This window comes from Anoplolepis gracilipes, chromosome 14, assembly GCF_047496725.1.
Source record: "Anoplolepis gracilipes chromosome 14, ASM4749672v1, whole genome shotgun sequence".
Classification (NCBI taxonomy): domain Eukaryota; kingdom Metazoa; phylum Arthropoda; class Insecta; order Hymenoptera; family Formicidae; genus Anoplolepis; species Anoplolepis gracilipes.
The window spans coordinates 9,428,829-9,449,343 of NC_132983.1; the positions used below are offsets into that span (position 1 = coordinate 9,428,829).

Consider the following 20,515-nt stretch of genomic DNA (forward strand, 5'->3'; position numbering starts at 1 on the left):
TCCACCTATATCTCATTAATGTTTATTATTTATATGTTACAAAAATTCTTATATAAGCATTTATACTAAAATAAAGAATAAATCTTTTTAAATGTTAAATATTTAATGTGAGGAACATAAATAATGACCGACTGAGTTTATTTTGTCTACGAGTTTGATGCGTATATACATCTGGGGCACAAAACCTAATGCAGGTAAAGCTGTTGGTACCATACTTGTTATGAATTCCATAGTAATTTCAGATGTAAGTATAATCAATATCTGAAAAACGTATTATTAATTATTGATAAAAGCAAGATAGTAGGCATTATTTATTGAGAAATAATTATCGAGATATATTTGACTAATATAATCTAATTCTTAAGTATGCATTCGATAAAATAGTGTTGTGATATTTAATTTCTAAGTTATAATTCTGTTTAAATAAATAAAAATTTTTTAAATCTCTTTTTAATCAATAGGAAAAATAATAGGAATATATTATATATATAATTCGGTATGTGCGTATAAATACCCGTATATACGAAAAAAATAAAATATATTTTTACAATTGCGATTACCTGAATAAAGGCAGATACTAGCAAAATGGTAAAATTAACGATTCTCATCAAACGAGCACTCCATTCGCTTTGATAAGGCCACAACCCGGTAACCAATAAAAGAAATCGGTTCAACTTATAATAACGTTCTACAAGATGTTCCATGTATTTCGAAGGCTATAAACAGACTGACTGTCGAATTGAGAGTTCATCATTGATCGTTACTTTTTTGCTATAGCCGTTTCACCCCTTTTTTAAGGTTTACGCAATTATTCTTATCATCCATTTCCTTTGTTTACTTTTGTAACATTATTAAGTGAATTATTTATAAGAAAAATACATGCGTTTATATTACGAATTATTTATAAGAAAAGTGCACGCGTTTATTACGAAGCGAACATTTTTCAAAGGCAAGAGATTCAATTGACAGCGTGCGTGCAGAATTCGAATATTATGGGAAAGGAAACATCAGTGATTCGCAGATGAAAATTATCTTTAGTTTTTTCTGCATTAGTTTTTCGTGAAATAAATTTTCAGTAGTAATATCACGATTATTTTTCAATTATTATGGCATATAAAGTGTACAATGTAACAAGAGAGAGAGAGAGAGAGAGAGAGAGAGAGAGAGAGAGAGAGAGAGAGAGAGAGAGAGAGAGAGAGAGAGAGAGAGAGAGAGAGAGAGAGAGAGAGAGAGAGAGAGAGAGAGAGAGAGAGAGAGAGAGAGAGAGAGAGAGAGAGAGAGAGAGAGAGAGAGAGAGAGAGAGAGAGAGAGAGAGAGAGAGAGAGAGAGAGAGAGAGAGAGAGAGAGAGAGAGAGAGAGAGAGAGAGAGAGAGAGAGAGAGAGAGAGAGAGAGAGAGAGAGAGAGAGAGAGAGAGGGAGAGAGAGGGAGAGAGAGAGAGAGAGAGAGAGAGAGAGAGAGAGAGAGAGTGTCCTTGTCCTTTCCATTTTTTTCTCAACACTTTTTATTATTCTCTATTTCTAGAGAATAAAATTCTAATGTAACTATAATATTGCTGTATGTCTACATATTCAAAAACTGGTCAAAATAACTAAGGTAGTCGATTATTTTATCATCATTTATATACTATTATGTATGAAATATTCTGTTGGAATATATTATTTTATTTTGAATCTATTTACTCTCTCTCTCTCTGTCTCTCTCTCTCTCTCTCTCTCTCTCTCTCTCTCTCTTTCAAGTTCACAGAAATATTGCATAATTTCATAATGTATTTTTGTTATTATAATATATTAAGAAAATATATAACAATTTAGGTATATTATAGTAATTCATATTTCTGTTTCTTTACAAATTACATTTTTTTTAACATCGCTGTATATTTCCCAATATTTTATTTATCTAAAAAAATTTACACTATTTGACCAATGTATATTATAAATTTATTTCAATTATTTATATTTTAATTTATTATATAGGGTAATTATTAGGAATGTGTTGAAAGTAAATATTATTATTTCGCAACAACTAAGCCGAATAAAATAAATAAAACGTCATTTTAGGAAGAAACTTGTCCATTTTATTATCACAGGTATGTGAAAAAAATATATAATATTTTAATAATTTAAATATATATATTATAAAAGAAGGAACAAAAATTTGCTTGCGCACATGAACTAATAATATCCCAGACAGCACCAAGTCGATCAAAAAAAGATGGCTAAAAGATGACATATTTTTTATAAAGATGTCTTTTAGTGAGAGCATATAGTCGGCAGAAAGATAGTTAAAGGAAGTATACGTCCTATTGAAAGTCGTCTTGATCTTGACTAAAAGATGTCTATTATTCTATTTTTCAGAAATCTTATCGTCATCTTTAGATTTCTTTTTAAACATATTTTAGTTATCTTTGAAACCTTTTTCAGATGTCTTTTGTCATCTTATTATTAATATTTAGAAAGATTAGGTTAGGTTTATTAGAAGATTTATATTTATAAATACATATATAAATTATATATATATACAGGTTAGATCCGAAAATTCGCGCAACACCCTTTAAGGAAAGGTAGAGAGTGTTATTCTGAACAGAAAAGTCCTGTATCATTTTGCAATTTTTTCAATATTTAAGAAAATATTAATTGTAAAAGATCAGCCAATGAAATGCCGCGAAAAGCTCGCGGTGCGAAGACGCTTCCCACTGTCACTTGATACTAGGACAACGACGAAGCAGTAGGAGGAGTGCTTTGCGAGCGCGCTTCGCAGCGCAAGTCAAACCGAATAGAAAAGTCCTTTACCATTTTGCAATCTTCGTAATAATTACCGAGAAATTAATTAACAAATATTGACAAATCCGCGCGAGTACAAGTGCGCGGCGAGAAGGCCCATCCTACTGCTACACGGTAACTAGACGCTCATTGAATGATAGGAGGAGCGGTCTACGACTGGCAATAGCTGTGTATGAGTAGCGCGCCTAGTAACCCCCTGTATATATATATATATATATATATATATATATATATATATATATATATATATATATATATATATATATATACAGGGTGTCCCAGAATAACCTTCCGTCCGTAAAATGACGTATTTCTGACACAATTCTAAGACAATTTTTCCTTTACCAAAATTTGATTTGAAGCGTAGTTTTTGTGTTATAAGCAAAAATAGTTAGCAAATCACGCGTCGAGTATAGAAGGCAAACAGAAGCGACGCGGCGTACCGCGAGCGCGGGCGCAGCTGACCGTCCGACGGGTGATTATCGCCGCATGAGTCGCTAACTATTTTATCTTATAACATAAAATTATGCTTTAAATAAAATTTTGGTAAAGAAGAAAATGTCTTATAATTACGTCAGGAATACGTGTTCCTTAAAATAACATTACTTTAATGACCAAAAGTTGTTCCGAATCGCCGGCCGTCGGACGCTGCAATCAGCTGATTGCTACAATGTGTGTATGTTAAGTATGTGCGTAAAAGGAAGGAACAGAGTGAGTGAAAGAAAGAGACAGAGAGAGAAATAAGCCTCCGCGACGGCGATGCTCCTTCGATTGTCATCGACATTGTCGTCAACGATTTCAGACTAATCGATATATTGATTTTCCGGCTCAGCTGAGAGACACATCGCGTGTAGCAATCAGCTGATCGCAGCGTCCAACGTTATTTTAAGGAACACTTATTCCTGACGTAATTATAAAACATTTTCTTCTTTACTAAAATTTTATTTAAAGCTTAATTTTATGTTATAAGATAAAATAGTTAGCGACTCATGCGGCGGTAATCACTCGTCGAACGGTTAGCTGCGCCCGCGCTCGCGGTGTGCCGCGCCGTTCTTATCTGCCTTCTGTACTCGACGTGTGATTTGCTAACTATTTTTGCTTATAACTCAAAAACTAAGCTTCAAATCATTTTGGTTACCAATTTTGGTAAAGGAAAAATTGTCTTAAAATTGTGTGAGGAATACGTCATTTTACGGACGGAAGGTTGTTCTGGGACACCCTGTCTATATAGGGGTGTCTCATAACTAACGAGCCAACGCTCGTGAACGCGTAGTGTACAGTGAACTGAACAAAAAAGTATTAGGTCATTTTGCGATTTTCGTAATAATTATCAAAATATTAATTTAAAAAAATCGGCGAATGAGCGCGCATTTCGCGCGACTAGACCATGAGCCGTACGCTCTAAGCGTGCCGACGGCGAGTGTCGCGCGGGTCGCGTAGCAACGAAATGTATGGTCGCGCGAGGAGAGCCGGCCTACGAAATCTGCTCGCTCGTTGTTCGTGCGTTGATACTTGATACTAGGCGTGCGGCAAGACATAAACGCAGCGCGTACTGTACGTGTCTCTTTCAGTACGCCCTTTGTACGTCCTTTGTATGTCCTTTGTAGAGCGCTCCGCCTACTGTCTCGTCGCGCGCCTAGTATCAAGTAACAAGTAGGAGGCTTCTTCGCGTCGCGCGCTTATACTGGCACGGATTGGCCGATTTTTATTAATTTACATCTCATTAATTATTGCGAATTTAGCAGAATGATATTAGACTTTTGTTTTCAGTTTAACATGCTCTATCTACCCACGAGAGTTGATCTGGCAATTCGGGGACACCCTGTATATATACATATATTATATATTGAAGTTACATAGGAATTTCGATTTTGTGCTTCAAATAGACAATTAAACAGACTACTTTTAATTTAATCAATCAATTACAAATAATCTATTTCATATTTTGCATTTCTTGTTGGAATTATATCAGAAATTAAACTGATAAAAAAAGATATACTTTATATTTTATATTTAGTAGTACGTGTTCTTTGTAGGCTTTATATACATTTTATGACAATTTGAATACGAATTAGTTAAAGCGCGCCACGTAGCGGCAAACAAAGAAACACGTATATTATATCCAAAATTGTTAATTGTACTACGTGCATAATCATTCGTAAATTTGTATATTTATTACTGAGTATTAATCATGTATTAACTTTTCCCCTAGGACAGAAACGTGAAAAGTAAAAAAGTTTTACGTGAATTCTATGATCAGCTACGATTTCACGCGAGCCTATCCTAATCACGAAAATATCACGAACTTTCACGTGAAGTGTTTTCCCACAAACTTGATGGCGGAAAGACGAAAATATATAAATTAATATTATAAATGTTGAGGGAGGGGATAAGATGGCGGAGCGAGGAGGTGGCGGGGAAGAAGACCGGCGGAGAGTTAGAGGTGAGGAAGGAGAGCAGGAAAGGAAAGGTGGAGTGTGAGAAGAGAGAAAAGGTGAAAGAGGAAGAAAAGGAGAGAGGAGCGGCAGAATGGCAAGGGGAAGAAAGAAGAGGAAAGAAGGGAGAGGAGAGAGGGCCGAGGGAGAAAGAGATAAGGAGAAGGTGGGAAGATGAGGGAATAGAGAGGGAGAGGAGAGAGCAAAGGAGAAGAGGAAAGGAGGACAGAGAGAGTGAGGCATGGTGGAGGATGGTAGAAGAGGACGAAGAGGAAAAGTGGGTGGAAGAGAAGGAAAAGAAGGAAAGAGAGAGGAAGGAAAAGCGGGAGAGTGTCTGGAAGATGGAGGGAAGAGCGGAAAGAGCAAGAAAGGAGAAAGAACGCAAGGATATGGAGAGAAGAGAGAGAGCGGAAAGAGAGGAAGAGGAGAAAAAAAAGAGAGAGAGAAATGTGATAGGGAGAGGAATAGAGGGGGCAGATCAGGAGGAGAGGAGATATATGGTGGAAGGGATCATTAGGAGAGAATTAGGCAGGAAGTTGAGAATGAAATGGATAAAAGAAAGAAGAAGGAAGAACGGAACATGGATGGTGTTAACGGAAATGGAGAAGAGAGAGGACGGGAAAGAGGTATTAGAGAAAGAAGGAGAGATCAGAGGCAACTGGGGAGTGGGAGTGGATGAAGATCTGAGACTGGAGGAGAGGAAGGATGAGATGGAGGATCGGAGAGGCAGCAAGAAGAGAGAGAGTGAGAGGCAGGAAAGTGATAACAACAAGCAGGGAACTGAGAGTGGATGAGAAGAAGTGGAGATGGATAGAAGAGGAGAAGAGATGGGAAGCAAAAGATGGAGAGGAGAGAAAGATGAGAAGTAAGAAGAGAGAAAAAGAGGACAAGTAGGAGAGGGGTGGGAGAGAGAAGAAGAGGATGACTGAGGGAAAAGGACGAGAAGGTTAGAGGGAGGAGAGGAGAATAGCTTTGCGTGGAGAAAAGAAAGGATGGGGGAAACTAGAAGAGAGAAGAGGAAACGAGCTAAGGAAGAGGAGAGACGGGGAAACAGAGAGAGAGATGGGGAAGAGGAGAGAGGGGAGAGAAAGGGGGAGCGAGAGGAACGGGAAAGAGGGAGGTGGAGTAAGGGAGAGATAGGGGAGAGAGGATGGGTCGTGAGGAGGGAGAGGAAATCAGCATGTAAGGGTCGCAAAATGGCCAGGTTCACGGGGGAGGAGAATGGGGCAAAGAAGTGAGTGGGTTTATAAGGAGGCATTATGTGTATATTTTGTAAATATTGTATAGTGATAATAGTTTGATGTTGTATTTTTGAGAGGTGATGAGGAGGTTGTGAGGGGTTTGGTGGTCCCCCTGAAAACACCGTGGCAACCCTTAGGGGAGTCCGGAATAAACCTACTACTACTACTACTATTATAAATGTTTGAGGAAAATAGATCTTTTTTGCCTTGTCGAAAAGATGACTGAAAAAATGTCGAAAAGATGTCTTTTTTAGGTTGACTTTTCGGCAAGACAAAAAGATATCTTAAACATATCGTTTAGTCCTTTTTTCGCTTTGTCGAAAAGACGACTTAAAATAGACATCTTTTCGTCATCTTTTAGTTTTTTGTGCTATCTGGGATATGTTTTTAAATGTAGTCTATCGGAATCGACACAAAACTGCAACTGTTTGCAAAACCTTTGGAATTCAAATAAAAAAATTAATATAAATTTTATTTTTATTTATTTATTTTTTTATTAATTTTTGTTTTAATTTTTATTTATACCTATTTAATCTTTATTTTACGTTTTTTATTTGAAAAATAAAAAAATATATTTAAAAAATTTGAAAAATTGTTTTACCTCAACTGTAGAAGCACTCGTCGAGAAACACTTTTTCTTCGACACTTAGCATGTTCTTGATACTTATAAACTGACTTATACGGCTCAAATAAAATTAAGAGATCTTAGATACTATCTAGTAGAATCTAGTAGAATAAACTAAATAATCGAAATCAAAATAATTGTTTACTTTCAACACAATTCTAATAATCATTCTGTACATGTTTTTGAATTGTGTGTGACACATGTACACACACTTCTTTACCTGCAAATCGCTCTAATATTTTCTTTTTACTGAAGAAATATTTTTAATATAATATTAAAACAAGATTAGTGCATATTGAATACTGTATTTTTGCGTGTTTTCTAAATTATTCCAGCAGTAGTTAGTAAATATCCTCATACTTGTCTAATAAACATGCTATAGGAAATTCCCATTTGAAGTATCTTGAAAGACATACATTCTTTATTTTTTGTTGTTACGTTTCATGTATATCAAATGCAATATATTATTTTCTTACCATTTCGAAACTCGACAAAGACATTGGATAAAACTTGCAGGCAGTCAGGACGAGCGGATGGAATCGTCGCTTCATTATTAACAATAATGATTTTTGCTGTGAAACATTTGCATTGTACCAAGCAGAATTGTATCTATAAGACCATAATTCTTGTATCATGAAAACAGGTAAGTTAAAAAATTTTCAGGCAATAAAGTAAAAGATGTATCTAATTTAATTAAATTAATATTGTTAAAATCAGGGTTGGGAAGTAACGTGTTACTTGTAACGTCGTTACCGTTACAGTTACTTTTTTTCGGTAATTCTAACAGTACGACGATACAAATTTTATTTGTAATGAAAAAAATAACTTTGTTACATTTTTTGATAACAAGTAACGAAATTAACAGTTACTTTTATCGTTACTTTCCAGACAGCACATGTCTTTAAGAGGGGCTTAAAAGACAACTTAAAGACGTCTTATTGTCTTTTAAATATCTTTAAGATGATATAATTTCTAATTAAAGATGATCTTTTAGCCTTTCTGTGTTGTCTGGGATTTATCTCAAATATACTTGAATATATTATACTTTTTTCAAATAAAGAAACATAGATATTTTTCGTTTCATGCATATGCGCGCATTTTTTATAGTACATGTAACATATACTATAGGTATGTGTGCACATATGTGTGAAATCAAAAGTATTACACACTTTATATCAATAGCACTATCAAAATTATATCATTTTGATTACTTTAATGTAAAATAATATTTAAAAATTTTTAATGTTTAATGTAGAAATTTGATCTTGTATTAAAAAATTTTTATGTAAAGTTTGTATTGTATATAAAAAAAGTAACGGAAATTGTAACAATTCGTTACTTTTTGAGTAACAGTAACGGTAACGAGTTACTTTTTGGAAAAAAGAACGGTAACGAGTTACTTTTATAAAATAACTTTCCCAACTCTGGTTAATTATGGAAAATATACGGAATGTATCATTGCTCTGTTTGTCAAAGTCATAACTTTAAAGATACTGACAAAGAGTGGGCACGAACTGGAAAATCGCTTTTTGAATAAAACATATATCATTCGATAAGGGAGATTGAGGCTAGTGAAAGTGTAAAAGGGTTTGAGTAAATGGATCTTTGACATCCTTTCCAGTTGGCCGTGTGTTCATCTCCACAGTTAGCACACTTACATGCTGTGTTCTTAGACTTCCTGCATTCCGAAGAATGGTCACATTTAACACATTTAGCTTTTCTCTGACAGTAATTATGTGTGTCCAAATCCTTGACAATTTTTACATTGTGGTATCTCTTTTTCCGTGGAGGTTGTATTTTGATTTTAAAGTAAAGTATTTATGTTATGCTGTATATATCTTTATTATTAGGTTTTAGAGCCAGATCAATAAAGAACAACGGAAGAGCGATTTTGGTTTGTGCCCCGTTGATCTTCTTTTTAATAATGACGTTAGTTACGCAGGTGACTTTATGACCTATTCTCGCAATTTCTTCTTTTATATCATCCACATTTATTGTTGAATGTAATCCTCCTACCACGACTTTATACGGTTTTGTGTGTTTGCATTGGTAAGTATGAAAAGCGATATCATATAGGTGATGTTTCTCTTGTGAGTTTGCTGTATTTAACAGGTGAATGATAGCACGATAGTCATCATTTTCTGCCGTATCATTTTGACTTCACTATTTGTGAGCATTTTGAAGTTTATTACTTTCTTGACTTTTTGCAGAATTGTTTCTTTGAATAGTTTCTTTGAATAATTAAAGTTTTTGATTCTACTTACAAAAATTAGCGGTGGAGTGCTCTTTATTGTATTATTGTTATTATCAGATGATTCATTGTTTTGTTGGGGAGATATTTCAGGTGATGAATTGGCTTATCTTTTTTTCCTACATTCTGATCTTTGCGTATAGTTTTTGATTTCCCAAGTTAGATCTTCTTCATCAGATTCGAAATTTAGTTGTTTTGAGCCTTTTTTTCTACTGTAATACTTTGTAGCTTCTAATTGTTTGATTCTACTCTCTGGTTGCTTCCATACTTTCCACAAGAAAAGTTCGCTCTGTGTTTGTGGTTTGAATCCAGGGAACAATAGGCCAGTATCCACTCTGTCTTCTTCAATCAGGCCATTAAGAATGCTGTACGGTCATTTAATAACCGTCGAGGGCAGCCCGCTCGCCCACTCTCTTCTCCGACGGATATTGGGGTTTTGAGCCCTTGCACCGTAAGGTCAATATCTTTCTGGCTTTGCATCCATGTTGTTGCCATTTGATCCGGAGGTACTATTTAATTTCGCACCTATCATCCTGACTAATAATCGGTGTGAGCATTCCCTCATCCGCCACCCTGGAGACACACCGTCTAGAAGTTGACTTCTTCCGAGGGAACAAAATTACATATAAATGTTTTTTTATTCATTTATTGTGAAATTTGAATATGTTATATATGTTTTATGAATTTTTATCCATAGTACTGTAACATATTCGAACTTTACAATAAATTAAAAAGAAATTTATATGTAATTTTGTTATTTTTATTATATATTTTATAGACATTTATTAATGTATCAATGGTATAATTATTAATATTTTGTGTCACAAAGAATAACAAAAACGAATAAAGTAAAGTTGTAAAAAAAATATAACGGTAAAAAAAAGCCAATACGTAGTGGATTCCAACTCTGATTCTTCACCGGCCGCGGGGATAACGCGTGTGCCCTTTGGTCGGGGCATTTCATAGTCCGATCTTATATTTAAGATCGTCTTAAGATCTCGTTCAACCAATGAAGTAGCCGCATCATTTTATTGGTTGAACGAGATCTTAAGACGACCTTAAGTATAAAATCGGACTATAAATAACGGCCTTAGTCTGCCTACCCATACAGCACAAATGACTACTTGTCGGCTAATAGCCGACTTTTTTTAGTCAAGTTAAAGTCGATTTTAACTTAACTATAAATCGACTATTTTCAAAAAATTAAAAATCGTCTTTTTGGTAAAGCGAAAAGTCAACTAAAAGATTTTTGTCATCTTTTTTTTTGTTGTATTTCAGCAAAACGAATAAACGTATTAAAAATATTTTCTCGGCCAATTAGAAACAGTTATTATTTAATATTATTGTTTTATATTCATATTTGACATTGAAAATTTGCCAAACAGCATAGTAAATAAAAAAATGACGAAAAGATATCTTTTTTATGTCATTTTTCCGACAAAGCTAAAAAATGTCTAAAAGGATGTCTTTCTGTCTACACAAAAAAGTCATCTTTTAAAAAAGTCTAAAAGATGTCTTCTAAAAGATGTCTTCATAATTAATTTTAGTCGACGAAAAGATGGGTCATTTTTTCGATAAAACAAAAAAGATTTAATAGAGAGAAGATAAAGACGCATTAACATCTCCGTAGTGCTCTTATTCACCAGTTTGATAGTTGTTTGTTTGTAAATATTAAGAGGCTTATATTCGAAATACAAAAAAGATCTATTTTATAATATGTTTTCCTTTGTTTGTCACTACGTGGCGCGCTTAGACTTGAACTAACTCGTATCCAAATTTTCATAAAATGTTTATAAAGCCTACAAAGAACAGATACTACTAAATATGAAAGGACAATGTTAAAAAACCCCGTTTTTTCGCCCCTCGGCGGAACAGGTAAAACCTATTGGAAACGTTTTGATTGAGTTTGATGAAAATGAACTCTGGAATGTCCAGAATTGAGGGGAAAACTTTTGGCGCTAAAATAAAGATGCATATTATGAAAAATAAGGATAAGTTTACGGAAGAAAGAGTTTCTGTGTTCTAAACGCTATTTATTTTTACTGAATTGTTTTCTAATACTAAAACCAACAAAAGAATGTTCAATACACCATGTGTCCCACAAGAACTAAAATCTCAGAGAAAAATTTTTTTTTTGAAAAAAAATATTTTCTACGAAGGGATCATTTAGTCACATATTTTGTTCCAGAATGCACCACGAAGAGGCGATCCTTTTTACACTCCATTTTTTTGTTTTTTATTTGTTCTTTTTCTTATTTTTTTTATTTATTTTTAATTTTTTAATTTCTTTTATTTTTTTAATTTTTTAATTTTTATTTATTTTTTTATTTTTTATTTTAATTTTTTAATCTTTTAAATATGTACATAAAAACATTAATCAAAATAATAAATAACAGGTTAATTAGAGCGACCAAACTAGCCAAAATCATTTATTAAGTTAGTAACACAACATTTCGACTATCTGGTTGTGGTCCTTTTCAAGTATCACTAGAAAAACGTAACGAATTTACATAACGAAAAATTTATTAAGAAGAGGGAAATAGCTGAAATGTTTTTCAAGAAATTTAATTCCACAATTAACCTACAAAGAGACACTGAAAATTTAAACAATATTTACGACAAAATTATAAAGGTCGTTTGATATGTTTTTTAAAAATTGACAGTTTTGTTTGAAAACTTATCCTGACATGACGTGTCTCTTTTTGTGTTAATTTTATCTTATTATTTGTTGACTTTAACAAGTGAAATGTTTAATTTGCTCCACCTTTATACACGTCTTATTGTATTTTTTGTTCCTGATTTACGTGTGAGTAGATTTGTCTTTTTCGATTGTTTTACATTTTTGGTTTTGCGTAAAATTCGTTATTAATTTTTATTAATTTTTTGATCCTTTGTATTATTTTTTGTTTTTCTAGTGACACTTGAAAAGGACCACAACCAGATGGCCAAAACGTTGTGTTTACTAAGTTAATAAATGATTTTGGTTAGTTTGGTCGCTCTAATTAACCTGTTATTTATTATCAAAATACTAGCGATTTTAATCTTTATCTTTTAATATTAATCAAAATATATATATTTATATGTAATTAATATTTTTATGTACACATTTAAAAGATTAAAAAATTAAAATAAAAAATAAAAAAGTAAATAAAAATTAAAAAATAAAAAAAATAAAAAAAAGTAAAAAAAATAAAAAAATTAAAAATAAAAAAATAAATAAAAAAATAAAAAAATAAATAAAAAAGAATAAGAAAAAGAATAAATAAAAAATAAAAATATGGAGTGTAAAAAGGATTGCCTCCTCGTGGTGCACTCTGGAACAAAATATGACTTATTGGCTGACTACGGTCGACTATAGTCGAGTCATTTTTCGGCTGTTAGTCGATTATAAGTTGAAATTCAATCTGACTTTAAAATTCAGTCCGACTTTAGACTTCTTCTGCCGACTGACAGTCAACTAATAACCGACTTAGTGCTGTTTGGGTAACCAGAGCGCTTTATAATCGTAAAAGTTGTCTACAGTAGTTAACGTACAGCTGGTCAAATTCTCAACTTTACATGCAAATTTCTCGGAAACGAAGGACCATTCACTCAAACTCTTTTACACTTTTATTATCCTCAACCTCCTCTCGAATAATATATGTTTCATTCAAAAAGCGATTTCACAGTTCGTGCCTACTTCGTGTGTGTGTGTGTGTGTGTGTGTGTGTGGGTGTGGGTGTGTGTGTGTGTGTGCGCGCGCGTGTGTGTATGTGTATGTGAGTGTGTGTGTGCGTGGGTGTGGGTGTGAGTGTGTGTGTGCGTGGGTGTGGGTGTGGGTGTGAGTGAGTGTGTGTGTGTGTGTGGGTGTGGGTGTGGGTGTGGGTGTGGGTGTGGGTGTGGGTGTGGGTGTGCGTGTGGGTGTGCGTGTGCGTGTGCGTGTGCGTGTGGGTGTGCGTGTGCGTGTGCGTGTGCGTGTGCGTGTGTGTGTGTGTGTGTGTGAAAGAGAGAGAGAGAGGAGGAAAGATAGAGGGGGAGAGAGAGGGGAGAGGGGTAGAGAAAGGTGGAGAGAGGGAGAGGGACAGAGAATTAATTAAATATTTGTAATATATATTACTATTATTTCAAATATTTTCAGATAATTTTAAAAGGTCACATAAAACAACTATGCGAAAATTAATATTTCTTTTTTTAATAGTTATTTCAATTTTTTATATTTTTCTGTATTTCTTTATATTGCATTATATGTACGTGTGTATCTATATATGCACATTTTACATATACTTTTCAATATATTACATCATTGCTTACACTTTCTCACATATGCTTGAGCTCATATCCGTAACTTTCTGCCCCATATAATTAGGTATGATCAGATAACATAATGTGCCAATTATGAAACTAATAGATGTGCAAGCACGCTCTATATTGTCAAAAATAGTTAGTATCTGAAAAGGCATGTTTCAATACTTTGATAACACATAAACCTCTATTTATTGCCGTTTTATCAGTCCCATTAACAAAACTTACTTGTATTAACAAAAGACTTATTGTAATCACTACTCCACTGAGATCCATTAGAAATGGTATCATGTGACAAGTTTCGATTGTATTAACAAATCTTGTAATGTGAAAAAAATTATGTATATATATATATATATAAAAATGATGGGTAAATACATAGTATAAGGGAGATAACTCCTCGACCTTAACATATGTAGTCAAGGTCATGGCGCTGAGAACCCAGGGCCATAATACTAAAAGATGACGAGAGGATGTCTTTTTTAAGTCATTTGTCTGACAAGGCTAAAAGATGTTTAAAAGGATATCTTTCTGCCTACAAAAAAAGTCATCTTTTGAAAGATGTCTTCTAAAAGTCATAATTAATTTTAGTCGACGAAAAGATGTCTTTTTTGGTCACCTTTTTAGTCATCTTTTCGACAAAGCGGAAAGATGTCTAAAAGATGTCTTCTAAAAGTCATAATTAATTTTATTTGACGAAAAGATGTCTTTTTTGGTTATCTTTTTAGTCATCTTTTCGACAAGACAAAAAACATCTATTTTAAATACAATGTCTCGCAACACATAATTAATATTGTAGGGGGTGAAAGAGAGTAAAATTTTGAGCTAAAAGTTCCTTTTCCAATTTTGTCTCAGACCATTATTTGTTGAGTTATTACCGATTAAAGTTGACCATTCAGCCGACGCGCTGTCGGAGTACTCAGGGACATAGCATGCCATGGGGAGCCCTCGCACTTACCGTACATTCCCTAATTAAATTCTATTTTAATTTTTTAAAATTAATAAATAAATGTGTAGATAAATGGATAGATAAATAAATAAATAAACAAACGAATAAATAAATAAATAATGTTTTGACACGTATCATACATTATCCTTATGTAACCTTAGAAACCGATGGAACTATCATTTTTTACTTAAAATCAGTTTTTTTTAAAGTTGTTTAAATAAATTACTTATTTACTTATAAACATTAAGTTCGAATAACGAAGTATGTTAGAATTTCCATTCGGAGATAATTTAAATTTAAACTTAGATATTTATTTTTACGCAAAAATCATCCCGTCGGCTCTTTACCATTTCGTATTCGTATTTCATGTGTATCAGTTATTAAGTCAGTATTTCGTGTATTTTAATTTGTTTATAAACAATCTATTTTGATAATTTCTTAATGTTTACATGTGTCGTAATGTTTACATGATTCTTACGTATTTTTCCCGTAAAATTCGATGGTGCTATTTTAAATCCTAAATTAATGAAAACGTAAACATTATAAATAATACACAGGTCGTCATTAAACATGAATAAGATGCGTCATAGACTACATTTTTATTCGATATTAGCTGTTCTACATTGAAATGGATTAAATTTCTGAGAGCGAAATGTCATATTTTCTTATTTTCTTTCTACCCGTAACGTAGTTTAACAAAAATAGCCAAAAACGTATTTTTTGATAATTTGATCTTAATTTTCTGAAACACTTGACGCGATACAAAAAGTTCGCATCCAGATTCTGATTCAGTCAAAAATCTACGAGGGATGACACATCTTATCCAAGTTTAATGTCGATCTATGATTATTTGTTTTTATTAATTTCGGATTTAAAATAGTGTCATATCGAATTTTACGGGAAAAAAATGCGTAAGGGTCATGTACATGCCAACAGAAACAAACTATAAAGGAATCTAAGAACTATTAAGAAACTATAAAAATAAATTGTTTATAAACAAATTAAAATAAACAAGATACTGGCTCAATAACTGACACACATTAAATTCGAAGGAGGAATAATACGAAGGAGTATAAGGTTTAACTATAAAAATAAATTGTTTATAAACAAATTAAAATAAACGAGGTACTGGCTCAATAATTGATACACCGACATTTACCGCAAATAAGATGCCTGTCAGCGTACATATTCAACTACGGTGTAAAGAACACTTAAGATTTTTGTTTAATACACAAAACTCTTTTGTTTTCTATTCGTTTGTTTTAAACGTTATTTATGGACAATTCCTCGTACGTTTTTGAAGGAAAAAGCGTCATGAATTACACCGTAGTTGATTATGTCGACATGCATCTTATTTATGGTGAATGTCGGTGTAACGCGTTAGAGGCTTCGCGAGCTATGCGGAACGTTTTCCAAATCGAGCTCATCCGTATCCGCAAGCGTTCACGCGTTCACATCAGCGCCTTAGGACGGAATATCGGCTGACACCAGGAAATCGTTATGGAAGAAGGCCGTATGAGGTGAGAGATCCTGCCATCGAAGAAGACATTTTTGAACGAGTGGAAAACGATCCTACAACGAGCTGCCGATTGCTTGCGAGATTAACAGGTGTTTCCAAAAATACGGTGAATCGGATACTCCGTTCCAACCATCTCCCTCCATATCATTATACGCCAGTTCAGAATTTTCATCCAGGGATGCAGCATTGCGTAGGCAGTTCTGTCGACAGTTTCTGGCCTTGTCGTACCAGCATGAAAATTTCTTAACCAATATCTTGTGGACAGACGAAAGTTTGTTTACAAGAGAAGGAATTTTTAACCAACATAATTTACATTATTATGCTGGCGAAAATCCTTTCATAACAAGGACACGAAATTTTCAACATCGCTGGAAAGTAAACGTATGGGAAGGAATTGTTGGAGATCAGGTTCTCATTTATCAACTTCCGGATGTCCTTCAGGTAAATGTCACTACACACATTTGAAATTCGACGATCTACGCACACAACATTTAATAATTACGCGTTTGGTCTTTTCTCTTTTTTTTTGTTTCAGGGTGCACAGTACGCTGCTTTTCTCGAGGAGACGCTTCCGGATTTGTTGGATGACATCCCCCTTGCGGCTCGAGCTCTTTGGTTTCAACAAGATGGAGCACCACCGCATAATATGCGCCGTGTGAGACAATATCCCAACGCTCAATTTCCTGGACGTTGGTTTGGTGTTGGTGCCCCACTCCGTTGGCCTCCACGGTAAGATCCATTTTAACTTACAGTTAAAAATTGCTGCATAAATAGTAATTTTAATAAATTGAGTATGAGCTCCTTAGTAATTAAATAAAGAAAGTATAGAGGCAATAGGAGCAAGGATCTTTATTTAGATATGTGGGTAGTATTTTAGATTCTATTGTATTATAAAACTATATTGATATTTAATACATTACTGAATTGTTTGACAATATTGAAATAAAATACGAACGTTTCGATCCAGATTCGGATCCTCTTCAGCGTAATTTTGTGGAGAAAAAATCGATATAATAACTAAGTCTACGATCTAGAGTTTAATCAAATTCGCAAGTCAAATCATAACGTAAAAGTAGTGTGCTATTGGTTTAAAATTAATACAAAAGGTAAATAAATGATCGGTCGTTAATCTATCGGAATAATGGGTTGACGTTTCATACACAAGTACAAGATGTTAATAACGTTAAGTTAAGCGTGATGTCTTTCTTATAAGTATGAGCTACTTCCTTTTTCAAATGTTCTCATTTATCGTCAAGCATTTCTCGGAGGTTTCCAAGCCACGAGGTGTGCATTGTATAGGTGAGGATAAAGAGATACTAGAAAACATTATAAATAAACTATCGAAGATATAATGTCACCGTAAGACGACCTCTCTTCAAATGTTTTTTCCCCACGTAGTCGCAGTACCACTTAATCTTTTAACATAACTACACGTATAATATCTGTACGATATAAAAAATATGTTAAGTGACAGATGACTGATGCAGCTACTACCAGTAAGCATTTCTCTCTCATTATTTGTATTATCTTTTACTTAATTCATTATCATGTGGTGAGTTTTTTATTTAATTTATTATCTTTTATTTTTTTAAAAATCCGTTTTGAAAAACATCAATGGTTGTCAGTTATAGATTTGGCTCAATTATTTTTCATACTAGTATCTCTTTATCCTCACCTATACAATGCACACCTCGTGGCTTGGAAACCTCCGAGAAATGCTTGACGATAAATGAGAACATTTGAAAAAGGAAGTAGCTCATACTTATAAGAAAGACATCACGCTTAACTTAACGTTATTAACATCTTGTACTTGTGTATGAAACGTCAACCCATTATTCCGATAGATTAACGACCGATCATTTATTTACCTTTTGTATTAATTTTAAACCAATAGCACACTACTTTTACGTTATGATTTGACTTGCGAATTTGATTAAACTCTAGATCGTAGACTTAGTTATTATATCGATTTTTTCTCCACAAAATTACGCTGAAGAGGATCCGAATCTGGATCGAAACGTTCGTATTTTATTTCAATATTGTCAAACAATTCAGTAATGTATTAAATATCAATATAGTTTTATAATACAATAGAATCTAAAATACTACCCACATATCTAAATAAAGATCCTTGCTCCTATTGCCTCTATACTTTCTTTATTTAATTACTAAGGAGCTCATACTCAATTTATTAAAATTACTATTTATGCAGCAATTTTTAACTGTAAGTTAAAATGGATCTTACCGTGGAGGCCAACGGAGTGGGGCACCAACACCAAACCAACGTCCAGGAAATTGAGCGTTGGGATATTGTCTCACACGGCGCATATTATGCGGTGGTGCTCCATCTTGTTGAAACCAAAGAGCTCGAGCCGCAAGGGGGATGTCATCCAACAAATCCGGAAGCGTCTCCTCGAGAAAAGCAGCGTACTGTGCACCCTGAAACAAAAAAAAAGAGAAAAGACCAAACGCGTAATTATTAAATGTTGTGTGCGTAGATCGTCGAATTTCAAATGTGTGTAGTGACATTTACCTGAAGGACATCCGGAAGTTGATAAATGAGAACCTGATCTCCAACAATTCCTTCCCATACGTTTACTTTCCAGCGATGTTGAAAATTTCGTGTCCTTGTTATGAAAGGATTTTCGCCAGCATAATAATGTAAATTATGTTGGTTAAAAATTCCTTCTCTTGTAAACAAACTTTCGTCTGTCCACAAGATATTGGTTAAGAAATTTTCATGCTGGTACGACAAGGCCAGAAACTGTCGACAGAACTGCCTACGCAATGCTGCATCCCTGGATGAAAATTCTGAACTGGCGTATAATGATATGGAGGGAGATGGTTGGAACGGAGTATCCGATTCACCGTATTTTTGGAAACACCTGTTAATCTCGCAAGCAATCGGCAGCTCGTTGTAGGATCGTTTTCCACTCGTTCAAAAATGTCTTCTTCGATGGCAGGATCTCTCACCTCATACGGCCTTCTTCCATAACGATTTCCTGGTGTCAGCCGATATTCCGTCCTAAGGCGCTGATGTGAACGCGTGAACGCTTGCGGATACGGATGAGCTCGATTTGGAAAACGTTCCGCATAGCTCGCGAAGCCTCTAACGCGTTACACCGACATTCACCATAAATAAGATGCATGTCGACATAATCAACTACGGTGTAATTCATGACGCTTTTTCCTTCAAAAACGTACGAGGAATTGTCCATAAATAACGTTTAAAACAAACGAATAGAAAACAAAAGAGTTTTGTGTATTAAACAAAAATCTTAAGTGTTCTTTACACCGTAGTTGAATATGTACGCTGACAGGCATCTTATTTGCGGTAAATGTCGGTGTATCAATTATTGAGCCAGTACCTCGTTTATTTTAATTTGTTTATAAACAATTTATTTTTATAGTTAAACCTTATACTCCTTCGTATTATTCCTCCTTCGAATTTAATGTGTGTCAGTTATTGAGCCAGTATCTTGTTTATTTTAATTTGTTTATAAACAATTTATTTTTATAGTTTCTTAATAGTTCTTAGATTCCTTTATAGTTTGTTTCTGTTGGCATGTACATGACCCTTACGCATTTTTTTCCCGTAAAATTCGATATGACACTATTTTAAATCCGAAATTAATAAAAACAAATAATCATAGATCGACATTAAACTTGGATAAGATGTGTCATCCCTCGTAGATTTTTGACTGAATCAGAATCTGGATGCGAACTTTTTGTATCGCGTCAAGTGTTTCAGAAAATTAAGATCAAATTATCAAAAAATACGTTTTTGGCTATTTTTGTTAAACTACGTTACGGGTAGAAAGAAAATAAGAAAATATGACATTTCGCTCTCAGAAATTTAATCCATTTCAATGTAGAACAGCTAATATCGAATAAAAATGTAGTCTATGACGCATCTTATTCATGTTTAATGACGACCTGTGTATTATTTATAATGTTTACGTTTTCATTAATTTAGGATTTAAAATAGCACCATCGAATTTTACGGGAAAAATACGTAAGAATCATGTAAACATTACGACACATGTAAACATTAAGAAATTATCAAAATAGATTGTTTATAAACAAATTAAAATACACGAAATACTGACTTAATAACTGATACACATGAAATACGAATACGAAATGGTAAAGAGCCGACGGGATGATTTTTGCGTAAAAATAAATATCTAAGTTTAAATTTAAATTATCTCCGAATGGAAATTCTAACATACTTCGTTATTCGAACTTAATGTTTATAAGTAAATAAGTAATTTATTTAAACAACTTTAAAAAAAACTGATTTTAAGTAAAAAATGATAGTTCCATCGGTTTCTAAGGTTACATAAGGATAATGTATGATACGTGTCAAAACATTATTTATTTATTTATTCGTTTGTTTATTTATTTATTTATCTATCCATTTATCTACACAT

General features: G+C 33.6%; 2 protein-coding genes across 5 annotated transcripts in view; both read right to left on the reverse strand.

Annotated features, from left to right (window-relative positions):
- Positions 1–780, reverse strand: part of LOC140673037 (uncharacterized) — a 41,454-nt gene extending 40,674 nt beyond the window's left edge. The window contains exons 1-2 of the mRNA XM_072905610.1: positions 561–780; positions 133–261 (exon numbers count right to left, since the gene is read on the reverse strand). Of these exons, the coding sequence (XP_072761711.1) occupies positions 133–261; positions 561–704 (273 nt within the window). The 5' untranslated portion in view covers positions 705–780. The remainder of the gene's footprint in view (positions 1–132; positions 262–560) is intronic.
- Positions 781–7,035: 6,255 nt separating this feature from the next.
- The window catches only part of LOC140673039 (uncharacterized), a 79,855-nt gene continuing 66,375 nt past the window's right edge, over positions 7,036–20,515 (reverse strand). For all 4 annotated transcript variants that reach the window (XM_072905613.1, XM_072905615.1, XM_072905614.1 and 1 more), the window contains 2 exons: positions 7,559–7,691; positions 7,036–7,484 (listed from right to left, as the gene is read on the reverse strand). In XM_072905613.1, the coding sequence (XP_072761714.1) occupies positions 7,437–7,484; positions 7,559–7,691 (181 nt within the window). In that variant the 3' untranslated portion in view covers positions 7,036–7,436. The remainder of the gene's footprint in view (positions 7,485–7,558; positions 7,692–20,515) is intronic.